The sequence below is a fragment of the Embiotoca jacksoni genome, unplaced genomic scaffold (genome assembly GCF_022577435.1).
Source record: "Embiotoca jacksoni isolate LCO1_2020_lvr unplaced genomic scaffold, fEmbJac1.0.p SCAF_19, whole genome shotgun sequence".
Classification (NCBI taxonomy): Eukaryota; Metazoa; Chordata; class Actinopteri; family Embiotocidae; genus Embiotoca; species Embiotoca jacksoni.
The window spans coordinates 6,159,734-6,179,963 of record NW_027185329.1 but is presented as its reverse complement, the minus strand read 5'-3'; the positions used below and the strand labels follow the sequence as shown (position 1 = coordinate 6,179,963).

Here is a 20,230-nt window from a genome sequence, read left to right as displayed (position 1 = left end):
ATGTTCTCTGTCCCTGTTGATCTGCATTAAAAGTACTTGTGCATTTTTTTTTATTTTTTTTTTTGTGGTTGAACCTCTTCTCTGTATTTAATTGGAATAAACCAAGCATGAAGAGTGTGTTTAGGCATCGTAGGTAGTGCCTCTGGAGATATGTGGTTATTAATGAGGATTGCTGGTCGTCTTACACGCTGCAAGTCCCACGGCAGGAGTTTGGCTGTTTGGGTCGTTAATCTAGCATTACTCTATCTCTGTGGCTCATTAAAGCTCGGAGGCTGCAGAGAATGGAGCACTTGCACAGTCACAGCCATTTAAATAGCTTTTTCTGTAATTGATAACTGCTGCATCATAGTACAAAACGAGTCGGAGAATTACATCGTCTACCCCGGTGCACTATGGATTTTTATGTTGGGGACGGCGATTGCATAAATTCAGCGTTGTTGTGCAGCTGTTTCTGTGCTAAGATAAATTCAGCCCTATACTGTAATGTCACTGAGTGTGTGTTGGATAATTCATTAAAGCTTGTGACATCATTAAATGAGAAAGTTGCAACTTATTTGTGTTTGTGATGCATCAAAGCTTTGTGGACATTATGTGTTATAAATGATAGGGATCTTTTAACCTTCTATTTACAGATCCTTTTTCAATATGCTTTGAAATAATTTCAACATTTTAGCATGAACACACAAACAAAACACTGCTAGACATGTTTTTTTTTAATACTGCTTTTAGATGTTGACTTGTACAACCGGCAGTTAGGCTTACATTAGCAATGTACAAGAAGAAAAACGTTACCAAAACAAAACCCTTTGTGTACAAATCTGAGGATGGAGCGTAAAAAGCTGCCCCGCTCTGCTCTGCGACATACTGATGCAGTATGTCGCATTAGCATGTGCCTGCAACTGTATCAATTTTGGCTTGTTAAACAGCGGTGCCAGTGCCAGCCTCACAGCTGCCGTAGTGACTGGGACTGTGTTTGATAATTTATCAGAGCCTGTGCTGTGAAATGAATGCGGGGCAGACCAGAGGTGGCTTGGCTCTGCAGTCGCTCTGCAGTGAGTGACTCAGCTGGACAAGGTTTAAGGAAGACGGTGCATGTTTTTTTTTTTTTTTTTGTCTTCACACCTCCCTTTGATCTCCAATGTGTCTATTCTGGATCCTTTTACTTTCCCTGCTTGTCTGCAGCTCCCTTATGTCTTTTTTTTTTTTTTTTTTTTTAATCTGCTTACGATCACATTTCATCTTCCTGCATTTATTTCCTGTCTTTTGTCTCTGCTTTCCTTCGTTTTCACCCTCTCAATCCTTCAAGCCACTGATTCCTTACCATGCAAGGCGTAAGACTTTGATGCCGGCTGTGTTTTGTCAGAAAGCTGTTGGGATTCTGTTGCAAAGCATACAGACGTACAGACAGAAGCAAAAATACTGAAACAATCCTAGAACGCCAACATAGAGCTGTTCCACCACTGGGCTCATCTGATTCATCTCAGCCTCCCCTTGATTCAGGATGACTAGGTGTGAATGCCGAATTGCCATATGGTTGGGACACCTGTGATGTTCCATACTGTGAGCAACCCTGATCAGAGCCAATGAGTCAGCCTTGGTGCGAGTGATTTTTTTTTTTTTTTTTGGGCAAGTCAAGATTAAATGCCTTCCTGTGTACCTAACTTTTTGTCCTTCAGTGGTACATTTGCTCTTTTTTACTGTCGCGTACTGAAAAACAACAAGCACTCTTCCCTGTTAAATAATACAGCATGAGAAATCCTGGATGGTAAAGTGAGAGGACAGAGTAGGTGAGTGAGAGACAGAGAGGAAGGGAAAGAAGAGTGAATGAGAGTGCAGGGAGAGTCAGAACAGAGGAGGTCTGAAAGAAGAGAAAGAGACCTGTTCTCCTGTGTGCTGATGCTGCTAAAAGACCGGCTTCTCTTTGTCGTTTGTAAACCAGTGTGACGTAGGTTTCCTTCTGGTCTGCTCCCATGTGAAGCTGGTGTCATATAAATTATATGGCTCTCTGTCAATGCTTCTCAGGCCTATTGTGAGGTGGAGACCCCTGTGTGTGTGTGTGTGTGTGTGTGTGTGTGTGCATGTGTGATGGCCAGACTACGCATGTCAGTGCTTGTGTGTGTGTGTATGTGTATGTAGAGAAGACGCTGGAATTTGATTCCAAGACTCAGGTTGCAGACTGTGTGTGTGTGTGTGTGTGTGTGTGTGTGTGTGTGTGTGTGTGTGTGTGTGTGTGTGTGTGTGTGAGAGAGAACCAGTCTGCAGGGGGTGAGAATGTGAGTCTGCCTTCATACACAATGGTCGCAAAGAAAGAGGAGCCCCTCGCACACAGGATGTGCACACTGACACACACAAAGGTCTCTTTACACTGTTGTCACCAGTGATGTCACTGGTCTATGTCACAGGATAACCTGGTACCTCCAGGGGAGCCTGGCCTGGAGCCTCGCCATAGTCCACAGCTTCTAATTGTATCCATTGGCCTACACTCTTGTAGGTTAATGTATGCTCTCGGCTGCTGTCTTGTTATGTTACAAGCACAACAGCACCATGGTGAGCACAGACAACGTAGTGTGATATTTAACTTATTTTTTTTCTGTGGGCTAAATTAACTATTAGAAAAACAAAGTGCATTATAAATGGTTGTAGTATGAAACATTTCTTTAAAGCATGACTAAGCAAAGTTACCCTTTTAAAAAAAAAAAAAAAAATGTTTCCAGTCTTTTTGCAGTCAGCATGTGGACTTGAAAAGGGTAACCTTTTGAAAAATACACTTTGAGTGGGGTGACTGCAGTGGCATTTTATTTTTCTGAGTGTCAGCAGCTATATATATCAGAAACATAGTTATGAAGCATGAGGTAGTTTGAGAGTGCACCTCATACCAGAGCCTAACTGGTGATCAGATCCATCAGATACATTTTTGGATAGAACCGGTGAAGCCCATCCTACAGTAAAGCAATAAATCGTTGCATCGGGAAGATTTTTATTCAGATTCCCCCATTTAGGTTATCTCACTGTTTTTTGTTTGTTTGTTTGTTTGTTTTTGTTGGGGAGGGGGGTGTTGCCTGTGCAGAAGCTGTTCTTAGCAGATTTTGCTCATCTTGACTTTGACTAGAGACATTGTCAGACAGAAAGAGACATTTCTGAATGTGACTGCCCGATCCTCCCTCTACTCTGGTGGATTCATTAAAGACTCCCCATGTCCCCAATGGAAGTACCTGAAGTAGTGGCAAACACAGTGGCACCTTACAGCTGCTTGTTAAGACATTATAGAACCCTGAAAAGGACATAAGCCTAAAAGCTTGCTCTGTCTTTATTTGTTCTTATGGAGCTGAGGAGCAATAATAAAATAAAGCACCCATGCTGAACATGGCTGACATAAGGAGAAAGTGAGACGCAGTGCAGCTCCTGTCATCCAAGTGTTTCCCCATTTTTATAAAAGAGGACCGGAGGGTGTGCTCCAGTTATCAGGCTATCACACTGCTAGCTCTCCCTTGGAGAGCTTATCTCCGAGTCCTGGATAGGAGGCTCCAACTTATCAGATCTCAAAATTGTGTGCAGGTATGAATTTGTTGTTTGTGTGTTAGCCCTGTAAAAGACGGCAACCTAATGCACGCTGGGATTGGCTTCAGCCACATGCAACCTTAAACAGCATAAAGTTGTGTATAAAATTGATAGAGGGGTTGATATGGACAGAGCAATGAAAAGGGAAAGCAATTAAAGAGAGACAGCTGGGTCCAAAGGATAATGTGAAATAGAATGCAGTACGAATTATGCTCCCATGTCATCGCAGATCCCTGTGTGGCACTAAGTGCTGTTTGTCCCCTCAGTTCAGACAAAACAAACAACATCTCAAGGAAAGAACTCAAGAGAAGGGAGCAAAATCCCAAGTGGCCCATTTAGTTGCTGTTATCTGTGGGAGACAAACTCAGACAAGCCAAAAATAGACTAAAAGCCTTGGTTGGAAGCGTGTTCGTCCCAGATAGACAGGTAAAGAGCAGAGCGGCACACAGAAACAGATGCACAAACTGATAGTGATATACACTGATAGGAGATGAAACAAATTTACTGTTGAAAAATGTAATGCACAATGACAACAAAGTGAGGGATAAGCAACAAAGGACTGTGGCGTAAAAATAGAAACTAAAAAAAGACTATCAGAATATATAAATGTAAAAAAGGAAAAACCAATACATTTCCATAAAAAAAAAAATATATATATATATATATATATATATATATATTTGTGTGTAATTCAGAAAAAGAATGTGAAAAGCAATGAGAGAAATGGATTAAGGCAAAAAACAAAACAAAAACAAAAAAATACGTCAACAAATAGATGACTTGCAGAAAAAGAAGGGAGACAGAGATGGAGAGGAGCTACAGGAAGCTATTTGAAACACAGCTTTGTTGAAACTATCAGCCATGGCAACCAGGCAGCAATGTGTGCTGGCAACTATGTGCGTCACACCGACACACACAGACATGTGCGCACACCTGGTGGGAGAACACGCATGCCTACACGTGCACAGCCATGAAGACACACACTGTCAGCCTCTTACATGTGGAGAGACCTGCTTGTACACACACAAACACACACACATTCTACATTCATTCTGGTTCAGAGTGATACCAGACTTCTCGGTCTGTCTGAAGTTGAATTGTAGTTAAAGCTAAATATCCTCGAACCATATAGTTTCTCTGTCTGCAACTTTTCCCTTGATCATGTAGATACAAAAAAGTGAACTGAATTTAAAAAAAAAAATTTACCAGCATGAGTACTGATTTTTCATATGTTCTCCTAATATTTTGCACACTGAAATCATTGCGCGCAGAGATTTGACGTACTGACTCAGAACATTTTAATTGGGAAGCAATGACAGTATAGATTTGGTTTTAGTGTTAAGGCTAAAGGTTCCGTGTCGCTCCCTGCGAAGCATAATTTTAAAGCCAGCGAAAGTGAGAGCAGAGCGAGATCAATGCAGCCCCACTGTGGGGAAGCGTGAAGAATCAGAGCCCACAGGTCGATGCCGGGATGCTACTGGGCCGTGACATGCATTGGCAGCCACTGCGGTGGCGGTGGCAGCAAGCTGAGCAGCATCTTTTTCTCCTTTTTTTTCTTTCACTATGTGACCTGACAGCCGTAATAGGAAATGAGTCTCATATCATAAATAATACCTCAACCGGTAAAGCATCTAATTTCCACATTAATATGTGCTACTGGTATTTAAAAGCACTCACTTGATTTACTGCGTGCTTACCTTTGCTCGGATAAAAAGGGACCTCCATTGAGTTTCCTGCATGAGCTTGATACTCTATTCATAGAGATAGAAATGTGAATCATTTCCTGGCTTAAATGATGCATTATACAGTAAAATCTGTTCATGCAAAAATATCTTAATTCAATAAATACTCCCACTTCATAGTGACCCATAGTCCTGGCCTCTATTACATTATGTGCTGATGAATACAGATATTCTTTGATCTGTCTTTTTGAAAAGCTAAAACATATTGTGAGTTTCTGGCTATAGACTAAGTCAATATTCTGAGACATTTGTTTGAGTTGAGATTGTTCATTTACATAGCATCATAACAACCACAAAATTGTCTCTGTCTTTCCTTTCCTTTCCTTTCCTTTCCTTTCCTTTCCTTTCCTTTCCTTTCCTTTCCTTTCCTTTCCTTTCCTTTCCTTTCCTTTCCTTTCCTTTCCTTTCCTTTCCTTTCCTTTCCTTTCCTGATTGAGTGTACTATATATGAATGTGGATTGTTATGAAGTGGCCATATTTTTGGTTGCTGGAGATTTTGGTTAGGTATCTTATTCACCTCAGTAAAAGGCAGACACAGCTTCTAGTTGACCTGCAAAAATGTTGAAAGGTTCTTGTTTAACTTAGTTGTGGGAGTCAAGCAGCTAATGTAAAATATATGACAAACATAACTTACGAGCTCATACAATTTATTAAATGGATTAAATTGAAATCCATCACAATTCGTTTGTATCTTTACTTGACAAACACTATTACTATAAGCAATCATGGGCTCAAAGCAAGACATGTTGGTAAATGTTGGCTACCAAGTTATTGCTTCAAGTGGATTATTAATCCCTGGATTTACTATAAAGTAAAAGCTCATTGGTGGAGTATGGTTTACAAATCTGTTTGTCATGAAAATGTCTGTCACCTCAGAGCTTTTGTCTCTCGTGGGTTTGGAAGACTTTCCCAAGTTCAGGAGTGTTTTTTTTGTCTATAAACGGTCGTAGCTGGAATCGGAGCAATATTTTCTTTCATTGCCTGTCTTTGTTTCAAGAATTGTGGGCGTGTGTGTTCGCACGCATTTGAGTTAGCTGAACTTTGAATCACACTCCATCTGTAAGTTTGTTTCCAATAAGCAGGAGGTTGTAGTTCTCAGATATAGAGAGAAAGTATTTGGGATTCTAGTGGCAGTTTATTTTTGTTGTCAGTTGTGAATATGTACTGTACAAACAGTGAAGGATTAAGGACAGGTACTCTGTAATAATGTAATTCTAATGCATTTAATAGCTCAGTTCATGCAGGGATTTAATCTAGTTCGCCCACTTAAAGCCTCATTAAGCTATTTTAACCAACAGAGGCAGATGGACTTCCGAGTAAGAATGTACAGCAAACAATCATCCTCACATCAACATTGTCATCTGGAGTAATGTTTTCTTCACCTGATAAAAAAAAAAATCAATCCAATAACTTTTTGTTTTGTCTGCCAAATGCTCAAATGACCTCAGCAGTCATTTCTTAAACTCTCTGCTGCTTTGTGCTCAAAACAGCAGTCAGAGCTCGTCTCTGCACCACTGGCTGGGATTTTTATGTTGGGAAATTTGCAAGAGCTGCGAGACGCAACCACACACTGCTGCCTGGAAAACCAAAACAACAAGGTCGAGGCTGAAAGCAGCACAGAGCTCCAGAGTGGGGTGTTGATTCTCAGTGGGATTGAAAGCATCCCAGACCAGTTCACATTTACAGGAAGCGGTTTGTTTGGAGATTTAGATCATGAAGGGAAACCTCCTGTAAATAGCCTGCAAGATTTAGTTTTGTTTTCATTGTACGAGATATTTGCTTTGCAACTTTTCACAAAAATACCCACTAAGAATGGAAGACGTCTGCCCACAGAGTGATTCGTTTACTTGATTTTTATGGTTTGCCGATGTTGCTACAGAATAAGCGCCTGACTGACAGGTGACCATTAAATGATAAATGACTGATTTGATATAGAGGTAGGGAGATCATTTAAAGACCGTGTACCTATATCACACACCTCTATGTTTCTGGGCATTAATTATTGTTTGAAACCAACATTAGTTTAAATATGAATTATTTGTGATCTATCACAGTTCATCCAACAAAAAAGCTTTTCCTGTTCTGCCCTCAGAATTGTTTTTATAGAATCATTTCTTGAACCATTTACTGAACGCAGTTCAAAAGCACCCGGATTCAAAGCAAACAATGGCCGACCACATGGAGGCACGAGTCAAGTGCTTTTGAACCTACTTGTTGCTAGGCAGTTTCACATGCTGTCTAAAAGGCACTTTGAATGGACCAGCAAAGTGGGCACTAGTGTAAAAACAGATTTTGTATTCAGCTGCAGGTGTTTGTCCTCGCTGAATGCTATTTGATACAGGCAGTCTCAAGTGTCAAGCTGCACATCAGCTAGTAGTGCTGCCTTTTTCAAACGCGTAATTCTGAATATGTGTGCTGCTCTTGAAAGCGGGGATCGTGTTTCTCGATGCGGGCTCGAGTTGTTGCTGTTGTCCTCATCGTTTCATACAGTGGGACGTTGTTGTGTGCAATCAGACACTGTGTAGGTCCAATCAGCGTGTACAGTGAGAATGACATGGCTGTTGTGACACAGAGAGTGCTATGAGGGAATAGGTTGGGTAATACGAGAAGGGAAACTAATGAGAGTGATTCTTTTTGCAAGATGTTGCCAAAGAAAGGGGATGACTTTACTGGGGTGTTATTTAATTAAAAAGACCCCAACTGATGTTACACATTACTTACTAAAGGCTAATTGGATATAGGTATTGTAGGTGAAGGCGTGTGCTGTTGCAGCCGTTTAAAAATTTATGTTTCACAGAAACAGATAAGCAACATGGTACAGCTGCTTGTCACAACATTAAGGCACCATTTGTAAAATGTACAACCTTGTGTAGTTTATTGTTTCAGACCAGACTGAAGTCATTGTTAGCCCTGTAACTTGTAGTTAAGATAAGGCAAAAGGTGGGAGGGAATCTACTGGTATTACATTATATTTGAGACTATTAGCTGAATTAAAATTTTCCAAATTTGTTAAAAAAAAAAAAAACTGTCAAAATTAATAAAAAAAAAAAAAAAAGGTTAATTTGATTAAAACAATTTTTTAACATTCTTAGCTGTTGCTAAGAAAACCAAACTGTTTACAAAGATCAAAGATCATCCATGAAATGTGACCTGAACATGGTCCAGCAGACCTGAACTGAGGCAGAGGCAAGAAAGAGGAACAGTGTCAATTTGATCGGGCCGGGGACAGACGTGAAACATGTCTGTGGACGCTCAGAAGAAACCGGCAGGGAACCGATGCTGATTAACACGAGGTCATAGGATTAGAAGTGTTTACATTTTCATTTTTCTGGCTGTTTTTCTCTGCTTGTGGGATTTGGTTTAGTTTTTTTTAACAACTGGCCTTTGAATTGTGGGGACTTGAACATATTTAGTCAGCAGTTCAAATATTCTGACCTTTCCTCAATGACAGAATGAAGATTTTTTTTTTTTAATTGGCTAAAGCTCAATTTTTGTCTTATCCTGTTTTAAGGTGAGGAGGTGATTGAAAGGAGCATAAGGGTGATTTTCTGTGGCCAGTCTGATTATTAAAACCGACAGCCGTAATCTAGTGATGGATGCAGAGTTTTTAGAATTTCTGAAACTGCCCTGCGACCGTCGACAGTGGGATTCCAGGATGCGACGCCTGTGTGTGTGCTGTGACTTCGGAAGATTGGTTCAATAATACCAGCCTTGGTTCTTTCATCATTGATGAATCAAATCAAGTAAGTTATTGAGTTGAGACTTGCAGAGAACAAGAAACAAACAGGAAGCAAATAGATTTTTTTTTTTATAACAAGGGTAACCGACATGATGACGATGATGATGATGTCATTCAGGCAGAAAGTTCCCATCAACCCTTTCTGCTCTCCTCGTCACTCCTGGGTTTGGTATGAGAAGATGAAGGCAAAGTGGGGACCCAGCTTTATCACTGCGGCTCCTCACTGTGTGGGTGTGGGTGTGATTGTGGATGTGTTAGTATGAGTATGTGTGTTGACTGCCTCCTAACAATTACGTTCATATAGGAGTGTTTTTTTTTCAATTAAACTGAGATGAGGCGCCATTTTTCTTACTAAATGAAACATGATTTATAAACTGTAGAGCTGCAGGGGGGTAGTCGAAGTCTATGTTGAGCTTCCTAGAGTCCTGCCTGTCCTAATATTCAGCCAGCAAATGCAATTTGGTTTGTTTTAGGGAGAGATCGTAGTCTCAATTAAAGGATAAAGACAGTCAGTAGTATTGCACTTTATGGCATTTGTGCATTAGCCTCATTTTTCAGACCAGGATGCTACATCCGCTTTCATATACAGTCTATGAAACCATCCCTGACCTGAATCAAGTACTGCCAGTGACTTAACATGAAAAACTTTATAAGACTAACTGGATTTTTTTTTTTTTTTTTATTGCAAGTTTTTATATTTCCCCCAAAAAACAAATGAAATAGGTGGTTGGTGAACATTTTACAGATGATGTATATTTAGTATCAACATTTTTACATTATGTTGTTTTTTTATTTATTTATTAGAAAATGGAATCCAGTTTGCTTACGGTTTCCTTTAGAACCTACAGTATATGTAGTTGAAAATGAGTTGAACACAGTGTGTTATTATAATTAGACTCAGTCCTTTGTAGTGATAGTTCAGTGGCGAACTGTGTGTGTAGATCGCTGCTGGAAGTTGCCGATAACACTGTTGGCTGCAACAACCTCACCTCAGTGCACAGAGAGAGAGCTACGGTTTGAAAATTGCCCTTTTTACATTTCGTCTGTCTTTACCCTTTGTACTATCTGTCTCTCTTTTCTCCTCTCTCAGCTACACAAATACTTCCACGCACATCAACAAGTGCATTGTCTGCAGTTAAAACAATTCTTCTCCATATTTGTATTTACAGTTCCTGATGGGGATTTTACAACACATTTAAAGAGTGCTTCCTCTGGTCACGGTATACTGTAAGATAGCCTAAACCCAACAGTAAGTGCGTTTCTGCTTCTCAGGTTGTCTCAGTGAAATGTGATATTACATAGTGTCACCTACAAGAAACATTTCCTCTTTCAGTGGCACCCAATCTAATTTTGCAATTCTGTGAAAAGCTCTTTCTGCAGAATCAACTTGATTGTGATAATTAACTTAAATCTTGCCTCAGGAAGTGTTATCTTCAGCAGCAAAGTCTGAAATAGTTTGATTCTGACAAAAAAAAAAAGTTTGTGCGCAGCTTTAAAAGTGAGCAACTGACGTGTGTGCTGAGCTGCCCGTTTAGATTTGGTTAACATTACCTCTTTATTCTCCTTGATCTATGAACCTGAAGTGAATCATTGTTTTGAACCACTTTGTAGATTAACACTCCTACATATCCTGTAGCCTGACAGGTGCAGATGGACCAGATAAAAAGAGCTAGAAGCAGAAAGTGGGGCTTTGTTACCTGACTCTCTGTTCTGGTGTTGGGATCAGTTCCTCTAACCCCAAAACACATGCCATTCACTGTGTTCTTAGATTTAAATATTATCATCACAACACGCACAGAAGCATGTCACTGGCTGGACTTCCTGGAAAAACACGAGTGTTAAAACAAACACTAGAGAGAAACATTCCCAGATAGACTATGTATGTGTGTGAAACCTGTGACACATGTGCTGGGTTTCCTTTGCAGTAGCCTATAGTCGCCCTAAATAATTAAGTTTAACCACTGAGGTGAGATGAAGTCCTTTGCGTCTTCGATGAGTATTTTTTATTTTGACAGAACATGAACAGATTTCACAAGCACCGACGTTATTGTCAATTACGATTTTACTTATTTTAAGATAACAAATTTACTAACTGACCCTCTTCCTTAACTTTTTGGAACGGAATTCAGGTCAATGGTGAACAAACATATAGCCAGGGTTAAAAAAAAAAAAACAACCTGAAAAGTTAAAAGCTTAGTTTATAACGTGGAGGCGGTGTAGCCAGAGAGCTAGAAACCTGTGGCTAAAATACTCAGCCTAAATTCCAGAGTTGCTAGTTTGCTTGGAGATTCAAAGGGTGAGGAGGCAAGTGTCAAACAACAGTGATGTCACCCACTGGTTTGTGGACTCCTGTTAAGGAGCCTCCAGTTCGGATGTTGGCCGTTGCCATCTTGCCAGTTCGGAGCGCTCCGAGCTGAGGCGGAGCGAGCGGCGGATCTAACTCGGGTCTGACTGGAAACCTACGAACATTATGCCTCACCCACCTATAGCAGAAACCTGATTGCACCATTGGCCTTTAAATCCAACAGACACATCACCAAAAACACGCTTTTTTGAGGGCTTTTTAAAAAAAAATGTAGATGGGCTGCCAGAAAACTAATAAGGAGGAGCAACTTTAGCTAAGGAGGCTTTTTGGAGCCAACCCCTAGTGGCCTTCTGTGGTATTGCAGAGTATGGCACTTCCGTATTGGCCTCATTTTTCAGACCCATAAACTACGTCCACTTTCATATACAGTCTATGGGAGGAGGCAGCATGTGGTGGTATCACTCGGCATTACAGCCGAGCCCCATAAACCATACTGGCTGTTACGAGCTCTGGAACCTGTGATAGACGAGTTAGCTTTTCAATCTTGTCACAATTAAGCTTCAGGCCCTTCCGGCTTCAGGCTTCAGTGAATGTCACAAAGAAGCTAACATCGGAAAATGTCACCACCGAGCCAGCACTGATAAAAAAAAAAAAAATCCTTTATGAGCTCGAAAAAAAAAATAGAAACGATCTGGTGTTCCAGTGAAAAGCTCCAGAACAGCTCCAGATGGACCTTCTGACCTAGATTGTCAACTAGTGTTTTAAAGGACATGAATGAACTTCAGCCTCAATATTCAAAACAAATTTTCAGCACAGACAAACATGTTTGAATATTGTTATCGGTAAACTCAAAAGCATTTGATAGACTCCAGAGTCGATATACAAAATACTCTTCACTAGGAAATCTTAGAGGCGCGGACGAATAATAAGTGAACCTCTTTTTTTTTTTTTTTTTTTTTTTTTTTTTTTCCCCACAACCCACACTCACACCAACTACAGTAAAGCCTATATCATTATTTCACATGTGAAACGCCAACATTTTCTAGTTTTATTGGGCACAATTTTGCCTCACAGATATCAGTGTTCTGATGGTCAAGCCACTGTAGGTCTCTGAGCTCTGCTTTCAGGGCTTTCACTGGCAGTACATGCTGGTGGGAGTCTTGCGCTCTGCACTGCTTAGAATTCACAATTTTTTTTTCAGAGTATGCCCCATGGTTATCACAGCGTGAGCGCAGCTGACGTCATATACATTACAGTGCTGGCGCTGAGAGGAGCACCACTCTGGGAAGGGATTAGGTTAATCACAGGGGGGGGATGACTGCAATGCCCTCTTTTCAGAAAGGGGAATTAGATTTTTTTTTTTACAGAGAGAGATGGAGAGGGGTGGAGGGAGACTCCAAAAGCCGTGTTATGGAAAGACAGACACTGGTGGAGCTTCAATTCTCCCTCTATCTGACAATTAAATGTGGCAGCAAATAGATGGCACGGGATGATTATCTCCTTCCTGACCACAGCTGCTTCTTTCCTTCTCTTCTGTATTTGGATTGATGCCCCCTGGAAGCTATAAAGTACATGTCAATGCAGTGACGTTCATGTAAAAGCCAGACCTCAGAGATCTTTTTTTTTTTTCTTTTTTTTTTTGCAGCTCTCTGTTACATGTCACACTGTGGAGGACACTCCTTAATAAGTAGATGGCTATTAATGTTTAAACTGTGGGATATACCTGCCACTCTTAACCAGAGGAGGAAGCATAGACAAATATGTTCTTTTCTTTTTAACTTATTTAACCATCTCCGGTTCCCAAAGCACTGGGATGCATGTTTGTATTTGTCTGTGAGTGTAAGTCGTGTCAAATTAGGGGATAACGTAGCCATTTCAGTTCTGATAAAGCCACAAGATAGAGCTTTAATTCTTCTTCTCTTTATAATCCATTTCAGTTCTGATAAAGCCACAAGATAGAGCTTTAATTCTTCTTCTCTTTATAATCTTTAACTGTTGTGCTCGGGAATAGTATTGATGGCCAGTCTCAAAGCAGACCCACTGTTGGAGGGTTTTAGAGTCTATACTTAACACTTTCTACTTCGAAACAGGTGACCCCTGTACAAGAACGGGCTCCAGAGGTTGTAGTGAATTGTTTGAAATTAGGTACAATGATGCTCCTTTTGTTTCATTACCACTGGTGTTGTTGTTTGCTCTAAAAGCCATTAAGACAATTACTCCAGCTCAGCATCAGTTTCTTCAGAGTGATTAGAGTACTAGACATTTTCATTTCTGTGGATCATTCACACCTTGATGTTGTTAAGATGAGTTGTTAAAATCACAGGGAATTCAGGAGGGTCATCAGTCAGACTGAAGATTGTGCTGAATGAATAGATTTTTTTTTCAGCCTCTTTTTTTTTTTGTATTTTGAATGATTACTGAAGAAGAACATTTAGCGAAGAGATCATTATGTTATCGATGAACAAGAATACATTTTTGGTTTTGGATTTTCGTGCGGATTTAATTTTTCCCACTCCTAAAAGTGACTATATGTCCTTCCTTTTGTCTGCCACTGCATTGATAAACTTAGCTTTCTTTCAGCATGCCCTATAAACTCTGTCTATCAGTCTGCTTCTCATTTTAGAATTTATATTTAGATAGCTTTCAGGGATCATGCCTGTTGTTTGATCCTGATTTAATTTGATTGCGCGTGTTTGTACCAGACAGACAGCTTCCATGTCAAAGGTGATATTGTGCTTGTCAGGTTCTGTCAAACACATCTACGATTTTATTTGCGGTCTTTCATTGTGGTTCGTTAAGACGGAAGACGTTTTGCTAAAGTTGTCACTCTTTGGTTTCCTCATCCTGTAGTGTGATACCGATTCAAATCAGAAAGCCAAGCCAGAGGAGCGACGATTTGACAGGCTACTCTAAAGCTGTCAAACGATTGCCCAATCAATGTTTAATTATGGTTCTCCGCTTTTAAGTGAAACGCAGGAAAAGCAAAAAAAAATATACAAGCTTGCTTTTTCTTTTGGATCAAAATTACAGTCACACATTTTCTCCCAAAAATATTTTTTACAATAAGATAACTGATCGAAATGTACCATATGTTAATCAGTTTTTGGAACAATATGCACTCAATGAATATATTCATGTTGTGTAATTAAGGGTTTACACACATGTATTGAGCTCCCCAGAATCTTTGTATTCGGAGCACACCCTCCCTATCATCCTAATTCCTAATTATGGGTTGGGTGCAGGATGGTGGGGTCTCAGGCTCTTGTCACTTTATCACAGTGTAGCCTCTGCACAGAACCGCTCAGAACCATTATCGCTATCGTTTTGATCCAACGTGAAATAACATTTGAAAAAAAACACTGCGATCACATTGTGTTTAAAGCCGGTTTGGAGTGGTTTCCATGGGGCATGGCTCATCTGGTAGCACGTCTTGAATGCCACATCGTGTAAACGTGATGAGGCATGGCTTGTCTGGTTTAACTCGAGGCAAAATACAGTTGAACACTGCCATCTAGTGGACAACGATGCTGACAGGCTGCAGCTATGAAGGCGGTTTGTTTTTCGTTGGAGTGAAATGGTGCCCTCTGGTGTTCACAGGGAGGTCTTGCCTCATTTTGGGGAAAATATTTTGACCCATCAGTTCAGGGGGAAGGCCAGAATGCGGAATATTTTAATGTTATGTAAACAACGTTGTGTAAGAAGGTGTGACAACAAATCTCACACAGACGCCCTGCCCATGAGTGAATGGGTTACCAACAGGTTTTACAGTATCACATTCTCTCTGAGACACTATAATTAGAACTGTTCTTAAATAGAATAGTATTTATGTTGCCAAGGCACTGTTATTATAATGCCATTGTATCTTGGCATAATGTTTATTTTTCTACTGATTAATTTAAAAAACCAAAACAAATGAAACCATACAGGGACGACACTCATAAACACAACCAGTCTTTTTACTTTCCTTTTATTCAGCGGTTTTCACTGCAAGAGGTTCGAGTTTGACCTCAAATCACATTCATACAGACCGGGAGGTCTGATGTATGTTGACTTGCACTAAGTTGAACAGCAGTGACTTAGCCATTTAATTATAACTGCTGTTGTTGACAGAAAAAATGTTTTTAGTATAAATGAGTACATGATTGATTTTATAATTTTGGTGTCTGTCAGAGTTAAGTTTAACGGATCACATCTTTAGCACGAGGCAGAGCTTTGTCTCTAATTTTAGAGAGATTTGACTGTGTGATGCCACTAAATTATGCAAGACCACAGAAGTACTTTACACAGAGAGGACTTTCTTTATGAACAAAGCATTTAAAGGGTTGTTTGATCTCAAACAAATGTCATGCTTATCTGAATTTTGTTGGGTTAGGTTAGGTTAGGTAGTTACTTTATTAATCCCCGAGGGGAAATTTGTATATTAGTGAATGAATTTATAGCAGCATTCCATTGTAAACTAAACAAAAATAATAGCGATTCCCTACACATTTCAGTCGCAGTAGGCCTATATTCAACTATATTTGCCTTTCTAATCATATTTCCAGCCATGATCATTTTTAAAGAAGTGCTTTTCAGTTCAGCGCTGGTACACCACAGACGATTACCATTATAGTGCAGGGAGGAGCACTCTCTATATCTTTCTCTTCTATGGTTAACCCTCCAGAGGACATTAAGGAGGAATGACACTGCTTTTGTCGCGCATGATACATACAGCCCTGTGGCTACCACATCTTCCGCTTCTCCTGTCTTCGTGTTTATTGAGGGGCAGTGGGGCGAGCTGCAGTGTGGGAACATAGTAGTGTGAATCACTTTTGTTCTCTGTAATCCTACTCCTCCCCGAATGTGTTTTTGCAATCGCCTGTATGATGTGTCATCATTCTGAATCATCTCCAAAAAATTGACAACAGAGCTTATGTTTCCTGTCGTGACAGCAATCATTAGAAACTCCTCCAGTTGTCATCCAGGAGGGTTTTTCTCTGGAGTTTCATTACTACAAGAAGTGAAACTCAACGTAGGAGAGTAACTCAAAGCAACTAATGTCACATTGTGCTTCAAACATTTCATACTTTATATTGGACTTCTTTAGATTGACAGAATTGTAAACATTGTCAGTTTTGTCAGTCACGAACTTGGACTATAGAGAATATAACCAGAAAACATTTGCTCCTTCTGAGGTCAGGGATATTATCATTATTAACAATATCAACATTGTATTAAAAATCTTGCTGTATTTTCAACCTACACCCCAGAAATGTAACTACATTTTATGATCTTGTTTCTTATTCTTCTATTTTCTTCAGGACCGAATTCATAATTTCTTTATGTTAACTGAAATGAAGTGTTTTGTTGGCCTTTATCTTGTTTTCATGTTTACCAAGTCAGAATTGCTCTGTGACCAATAAGAATATGCATTAAGTATTAAGAAAAGAAAACTCACTTTTGTTTTCCCATTTTGTATTTATAAATGTCTTTTCATGTAGTCATACTGTCGTTTCCCTTCATTGGATCATGTTAATCCAATCTGATCTTTCATTTGGATATTAATACTGTACTACATGTAGGCAGCTCTCTGTAATGGTTGAAATGAAAATGCACTTACTTTATTCTGAAAAATTCAGTTGTTGTGTTTCATGTCCCCCACTTTATTTAACTTTTCATGGATATAATGCACAGCAACATGAATGCAGCACTGAAATTTAGTTGGAAAAAGTAACCAAACATCTGCTGCAAACAAGAATTATCTTGGCCATTTATTTTTGTATTATTTAAATTTCCAAAAACAACAAATTATTTACCACTGGTGACTATTTATTACAATCAAAAGCTTGACAATACTTGATTGATTTGCTTTATACACCGTGACACAGAGAAAGACGTCCGCCAGTTGCTTCAAATTCAGCATATTTCTGCTAAAACTACTGTCCTTTTTTTCCCCCTTCTTTCACTCCAATCCATCAAGCACATTTTGTTTGTGCTGCCATTCATCACAGTTCTGTCATCACAGTTATCATGAAATGAGGGCTTGGGTTTCAGAATACTGTACAGTGTCAACGGGCATTGTGGCCCCCTGCGATGACGCCAGATGCCACCTCTTTGTCACACAGACACACACCGACAGTTAAGGTAGACCAGGTTGTCAGGAAAAATAGTGGGTCAAAGCTTGCTGTCTTTCCCCCAGAAAAAAACAGTATAATGTTTTCTGATCATTTATAATAATAAATGAATCAAGTGCACTTTTGCATAAGTTCTACACAAACAATTGATAAAGGTTTTATAACACACTAATGTAGCTGCATGCAGATATTATAGCTTTAAAAAGTCTATAAAGTATTGAAGTATTTTATCTGCAGTTGTAGCAATGAATACTTTTATACACGCTTGTCTTACTCTGTCTTTCATTATCTGTTTATTCACCACAGACATGCTCACAGAGGAAGTGATGGTGGTCAACAGATACATCAACAAACACTTTATAGTTTGTCACAAACCATTTTACATACAGGTTTACAAACTGTTTAGAAAGGCTAAATAGGAGGACTTTAAGTGAATTGTATTTATTATTGGATCATGCATGCAGCAATGCACAGCCTGCATGGGTTCACAAGACACCATAAATTCATATTAGCCTGAACCAGAGTCCTGCGTATACATTTTCTAACAATGCAATAAAAAAAGTTTAAAATTCCTGAAGAGTTTTTACTCTTTCGTTTAGCCCTACATTGTCTACAACAAATGCACCAACACAAACATCTTCTGTCAAACAGTGGGTAAAATTAAACAGCCGCTACAGTTTGTACACAATAATCTCTATATAAGAATATTTCATGGTTTGTTGAGCTGCTTCATGGACAATTTCCTCTCCGAAATCACCATAGTTTGCACAGCACAGCAGTTATACATTTAGCCAGTTTATTTCTGAGTAGATATGTGTGTGCCTTGTATGCTTCTCCATGTTTACCTTCACTACCCGGTTAATTAAATCTGTCAGTGATGAATGAGTTATGACTCCACTCCAGTAAATCCAGTCCTGAAATTGGAGGTCCCTCCTTACTCTGCTGGGCCCTGCTAAAGGGAACAGAGCTCCATACACACACACACGCACACACACACATACTATACACACACACACACAACCACAGCATGGGAGGAAGTATAGTCTGTGACAAGGAGAGGAATCGGCACAGAGAGCTCAGAGACAGAGTGGAGAGTGTCAGAGTGTGAACGAGGGCTGAGAGAGTTCGGTGATCTGACGTATGGACTGCTGCTTTATGCTGGTGTTGTGTGTGACATGAGATCAGGTGTGGAGAAGGTGTCTGGATACCTGTCTGCTGCTTTTATTTGTTCCACGGAGAGCGTTGCTGATGGATAATCTGCTGAGTAACTTTTTACAGTTAACAGTCATGTAAATGTGTGACCACATAGCCTGAATGAGTTGTGTATTGCTGATGAAATGAGAGTAATCTGTGTGTGATTGCCCTTTTTTTTTTTTAGTAGTAACTGTATTCACTTAAAACAAAGTGTGTGTGAGTGAAAGAGAGGTGTGTGTGTGTGTGCGTGCACGCATGTCACTGTGTGTTTCTTACTAATGCTGCTGTGTATGACAGTGTGTGACATTCATGTGCTTCAGTGTGCGTATCATGCTGCGTCTTTGACACTAACACTGGGTGTGTTGTGACGCGATTGTGGTCGCATATGTGATGGTGTGTGCTGGGTAGTGTGTGCATGAGTGCATGTGTGTGTCGGGGCAATGTACCGGCGTTCACCCTGTGCCAGAGGAAGGGTTCATTTTGACTTCAGTGAGGAAGTCATCAGGAAACTCCACGCCGCCAACCACGGCCATACTCACAGGTCAGAACACAAAGACCACACACGCACACACGTCACGTCGTCATGCTGTATCACTTCTGAACAGAAAGACACTCCTGTGCTTTTGAGTTGGTCCGAACTGACTCTTTCCAACTTGTCCATTTAAAATAGTTCAAAAAAAAGTTTGCAGTATTTCCAAGTGTCCCTTTGCTGTGCAACTATCCATTATAGAGTATGTGTATACTTACTTCCTATTTCTCATACATTTTCAATCCACCCATGCGTTTCTCATAATTTTAATAATCCTCTGCTGGAATGTGGTTACATGCACTGTCACATGTTTGTGTTAGAAAATCCGAATTACTTTGACTGAATGGTTTTGGGGTGCAACGGTTTTTGTGGAGTAATATTTTGAACAGGTTGTGTTGCGTTTGTGCAGTTAAACAGTGTCAAGTTGTTCACCATGCAAATTAGTCCAGATAAATTTGTTTATTATCTTGACTTTTTTTTTTTATTTTTTTTTTTTAGCTACATTGTAAACATAGTCTGGTCTGTGTGGGACAAAAGGATGACTCCAAGGATATAAAAAAAAATGAAAAACAAATCATAACACTGAAGGGTCTCAGCCTCCAGCAACTCTGGTAAATTTGACTTCTTTGCCGTGCGGGACTTTTTGTCTGCCTATATTAATTTGGGTTTTGAACCCTCAGTAATACAATACATCAGTTGCAGGATGATTAACAAGATACATTTCTACTGTACACTATTAATTATTATATTAACTTTTCTCAGATTATTGCTTTTTTTGTGAAATACTGGAGGTTTACATCTTCAAATGAAACAATCTGAAACTCTTTGTCAGCCCAGACATGCAGTATACAACCAGTGATGAGGGGTCTCGAGAGGACAGGGTTTGCCCATTAAGGATCACGAGCTAAAACTGTTGTTGTTTAAAGGGTCAGCTCACCCATAGTACGAGGAAACATATTTTCCCACATACCTCAGAATCAAAACATCTTCAAACCCCAAATCCTCAACATGGCTCAACACCATGTAGGGACACTGTAAATAGGAAACTAT

The 20,230-nt window shown here is 39.8% G+C and overlaps 1 protein-coding gene across 4 annotated transcripts in view; it reads left to right on the top strand.

Annotated features, from left to right (window-relative positions):
* The window catches only part of pde4ba (phosphodiesterase 4B, cAMP-specific a), a 164,175-nt gene that overhangs the window by 77,078 nt on the left and 66,867 nt on the right, over window positions 1-20,230 (top strand). The window contains exon 1 of one of the 4 annotated variants that reach the window (XM_069153191.1): window positions 18,581-19,192. The exons of the other annotated variants lie outside the window; for them this stretch is intronic. Coding sequence (XP_069009292.1) covers window positions 19,092-19,192 — 101 coding nt within the window. The 5' untranslated portion in view covers window positions 18,581-19,091. Of the gene's footprint in view, window positions 1-18,580; window positions 19,193-20,230 lie in introns of those variants that run through there. 4 annotated transcript variants of the gene reach the window in all.